Source organism: Sceloporus occidentalis, unplaced genomic scaffold, assembly GCF_023333645.1.
Source record: "Sceloporus occidentalis isolate IW3139 unplaced genomic scaffold, rSceOcc1.0.p SCAF_176, whole genome shotgun sequence".
Lineage (NCBI taxonomy): Eukaryota > Metazoa > Chordata > Lepidosauria > Squamata > Phrynosomatidae > Sceloporus > Sceloporus occidentalis.
Genome location: NW_028317156.1, coordinates 482,443 through 486,962, shown reverse-complemented (window position 1 = coordinate 486,962; position 4,520 = coordinate 482,443). Strand labels below are relative to the sequence as shown.

Here is a 4,520-nt window from a genome sequence, read left to right as displayed (position 1 = left end):
AAGTCAGTCTGTGTGTTACTATACAGAGGTCAGTCTATGTGATCATAGATGTAAAGCTGTGTTTTACAGAGTTCACACACACACACACACACACACACAAACAATTCACAAGGATCTTTCCTGTTATTTTCCCTTTCTAGTTCTATACACACGCACTCACGTTAAAGAAATAGTATATACATCATTAATACGCAGTGGTGCATGCACACAAACACATTCTCACGCATAACCCTTTCCTCACTGACGTATGCTCACGCGCTAATACACACAAACACACTCTCGCACATAAAACGTCCTGATAAGACAAAACCTAATCTTAATAATTACTTTTATTATTTTGAATAATAAATAAATCCTATAAGTCCTAAGACCGGCAGGCAGCCATGCACTAGCAGTAGAAATACAATTTATTTTAAATTATTTAATTGATTATTATTAGTTAAAAATATTCATAATTTTTAATGTTATTCTTTAATGTATAAATATTAGGCTATTCTTAATATAATAATTAATAATAATTAATGATTGGGTTATATAAATTTAAGATTAAGCTTAAGGGTAAATTAATCTTTAATAGGTGATATAAAAGAATGTATTTTATTAATTATCTGTATTCATTATTTTATTTATTTATTATTTCACACCTCTTGGGTGCTGTTCCCTGGCAGGTTTTTTTTTGTTTTTTTTGGGGGGGTGGGGCTGCACGGTGTAGGAAATTTAACTGCTTTGAATTAGAAGCGTGATGAGACTTTACGCGCAAACGGTAAGTATATTTTCCTTTCAACTCCCCCTGAATGCAAATCCAGCGATGCCCCGGCGATCGGCAGCATGGGGAGGTTTCAGAAACGGCGTCCAATCAGGGGCGTAACTAGACGCCTCAGGGCCGGGTGCGAGACTCTGTTAAGGGCCCCCCCCACCCCCTCACCCCCCTCCAAAAAACATGATTTTTACCCAACAATTTTTTTTCAACAAATTCAATTTACATATTGAATCATATCTGTAAAAAAATCTAAGAAAAAGGGGCGCATGTACAAAGGGCATAATCCAGGGGTGTCCAAGTTTTTTCTGCAGTGGGCCACTTCATCAGAATTGTATACGTGCGCGGGCCGCACTCATTTTTCACTGTGACAAAAAATATGGCCTTTAATAAAATATGCAGATTAAAATAAAGTAAAATGACACAAAACCTTTACTCTTCCTCTCACTGATTTCTGGGCCTTGAAAGTTTTGCGACTACAAATTCTGGATTCCCTAGATTTATTCTAGGGATGAAGTAAAATGAAAATTCTGGACCAAAACATTCAGGGTTCACTTAGCCAAAACCGAAAATGACCCCCATGTCAAAAATAATAATAAAAACTCACATGTTTAATAAAAGTAGGTAACACACAATTGGACAAAATTAGCAATATGACTTGGCATGATAGGAGTGTGATTGCTAACAGCAATCACACTCCTATCATACCCAGGCAACCAGTAAATGCTGGTACCTAGGCATGATGGGACTGTGCTCGCTGTGATTGCTGTTAGCAATCACACTCCTATCATGCCAAGTCAGCCAGTACATGCTGGTACAGGGTGGCTGTAAGTGATGTGCAGACCCCATACTGCTGGCAGCATCACTACACAAGGGGGGCAGCTAGCTAGGTTTCAGCATGTACTGGCTGACTTGGCATGATAGGAGTGTGATTGCTAACAGTAGTCACAGTCCCATCATGCCTAGGTTCCAGCACTTACACATCCATCCAGTAAATGCTGGAACCTAGGCATGATGGGACTGTGATTGCTGTTAGCATTCACACTCCTATCATGCCAAGTCAGCCAATACACGCTGGGACAGGGTGGCTGTAAGTGATGTGCAGACCCCATACTGCTGGCAGCATCAATACACAAGGGGGGCAGCTAGCCAGGTTTCAGCATGTACTGGCTGACTTGGCATGATAGGAGTGTGATTGCTAACAGCAATCACAGTCCCATCATGCCTAGGTTCCAGCACTTACACATCCATCCAGTAAATGCTGGAACCTAGGCATGATGGGACTGTGATTGCTGTTAGCAATCACACTCCTATCATGCCAAGTCAGCCAATACACGCTGGTACAGGTGTTACAGGGTCACCGTACCCAAGGCTGGGTCCCCCTGTTTGAGGGCTGAGGAATCACCAGTCAGTCCCTCATACGGATCGCACTCAGCTATCCATGGATCATCCAGACCACCATTCGTAGTAAACCAAGAAGAACTCTCTTTATTACAAACACACAGAATTTATATACAATCTCAATGCAATGTGTACCGAACCCAACCCCCAATCCCATCAGCCACATCCCATCACAAATCCCATCAGGTGAGGGGATTACAGAATACAATGGGTTCCCCCACCTGTGTTATCCCCCCTGTAGTGCGGGTGCCGTCTGGGCAGACAGGGCTGTGTTGGCTGATTAAGAGCCCCAGCCAGATTATAGGATAGAGACCCCTGGAGACGTATAGGCAGAAGGGGTTACATGACCCAGCCATGCACTCAGGAAGGAACTGGGGGAGGATTTGGGGTCAAACATCGGTCAGCGACTCAGTATCACCTGGGTGGGATTTATTTTGGAGGGAAAATATACTGTATAAACTTATGTGTAAATAACCATATTTATTATTTCAAACTGATATACAGAGGAGAGAAGATTCCCGCCCTCCCTCCCCGAGTCTAGGAGTTCAGCGGAGGACGGCTGCAGTGGATTGCGTTGGGATCTGGCGGAGTGATCCAGAGGTTTTTAGACCTTGATCTTTTGTGGTATGGGCATACATTCATGTTGTGTTAGATGTTAGATGTTAGAGTGATGCCCATACAGGTTTGCTACATTCAAGGTGTTTATTGCCCCGACCCATCGTGTCATGAGTTTTACAACGACCGGTGGTATCTGGCGGGGCTGGTGTCGTCTATAGGACCATTAAGTTATGGTCGGTTCAGTTTTAAATTCAGAATTTTAAGATGTGTACATTTCTTTAATACTGTTAAATTTGGAGTAATAAACAATGTTGCGGCATTTAGTAAATAAATGTCGTGGCCAATTCTAAATCCAATGTGCCTCCGTGTCATTTATTTGGTGTTCGAACAGTTTATACACAGTGCCGTAATGATAATGTGTAGTGCATGGGTCATGTCTCTTTGAAGGCTGGAGCTGAAGCCACATCAGTCTCTGGGCCGGTTACACAATAATACACAATCTAAAATATTACCAGGTCACGGTATACGGAACCGAACAGAAAAGTGCTCCGTGACCCGGCTAAACTTCATATGACACATGAGCCAGCTAGCCTGGCCCTGTCACAACAGGGTGGCTGTAAGTGATGTGCAGACCCCATACTGCTGGCAGCATCACTACACAAGGGGGGCAGCTGGCCAGGTTTCAGCATGTACTGGCTGACTTGGCATGATAGGAGTGTGATTGCTAACAGCAATCACAGTCCCATCATGCCTAGGTTCCAGCACTTACACATCCATGCTATCACACACACACTCATTTATTCATATAATCATTCATTCCCTCAATCACACACACTCATTCAAACACCCTCCCCACCCCCTTACCTGCACTGCAGCTCCTCGATGCCGCTCACAGACTTCAGCAGGGGCGCGGCCTCCCTCTGCCTTCTCTGCTAAAGCACAGAGGAAGTAGGATGTCACGTGAACTCCGCTTCCTCTGTGCAGTCCAGAAGACCCTCCCACAAGTAAGTAGCCGTCCTGTGAAGTCCGGTCCCAGTGTCTCCGAGCTTATTGTTAAAGCAGTCTCTGCGTCCAAGGAGCGCAGCGGAGTGTCTCTCGCAGCTCTTAAAAAAGCACTCGCTGCTGGCGGCTACGACGTAGAAAAGAATAACAGCCGCCTGAAGCTCGCTCTCAAGGGTCTGGTGTCTAAAGAGACCCTGATCCAGCTGAAAGGCAGCGGTGCCTCTGGCTCTTTCAAGCTGAACAAGAAGCAGCTGGAGAGCAGAGAGAAGACATCAAAGAAGAAGGAAACTCCCGTAAAGCCTAAAAAAGTAGCCTCTAAGAAGGTTGTGAAGTCGCCCAAGAAAGCCCCTGCAGGAGTGAAGAAAAGCCCGAAAAAGATCAAGAAACCGTCGGCCGCTGCCAAGAGTCCCAAGAAGCCTAAGGTTAAGGTGAAGAAAGCTGGCAAGAGCCCAGCTAAGAAGGCCACAAAGCCCAGCGCAGCCAAAAGCCCCGCTAAGCCCAAGGCTAAAAAGGCAGCCCCCAACAAGTGAGAAGGGGGGGGCGTGGGTTTTGGAGCGCCTCTGGTGTGTGCTTTCCCACTTAATTCTTCACACAAAAGGTTATTTTCAGAACCATCATATCCTCCGAAAAAGAAAAAAAAACGTTTAATCACCCGGCCGCGGCTATTATTATTATTATTATTATTATTATCTTTTATTTATATAGCGCCAACAATTTACGCAGCGCTTAATACAATACATAAGTTCAAAGGGTATGACAAGACGAGAATTGACAGACTAAGACAAACCGATACATTAGGTGG

At 44.4% G+C, this 4,520-nt stretch overlaps 1 protein-coding gene across 1 annotated transcript; it reads left to right on the top strand.

Annotated features, from left to right (window-relative positions):
* Positions 1 to 742: 742 nt before the first annotated feature.
* Positions 743 to 4,248, top strand: LOC149278952 (histone H1A-like). Its single transcript, XM_089501577.1, has 2 exons — positions 743 to 763; positions 3,793 to 4,248. The coding sequence occupies exons 1-2, from the start codon at positions 743 to 745 to the stop codon at positions 4,246 to 4,248; spliced, it is 477 nt and encodes a 158-aa protein (XP_089357703.1).
* The last annotated feature ends 272 nt before the right edge of the window (positions 4,249 to 4,520 follow it).

Coding starts and splice junctions, on each gene's coding strand:
- LOC149278952 (XM_089501577.1), top strand. CDS start 743: ATGAGACTTTACGCGCAAACG. Junction 764..3,792: donor TGAGACTTTACGCGCAAACG/GTAAGTATATTT, acceptor TCTGCGTCCAAG/GAGCGCAGCGGAGTGTCTCT.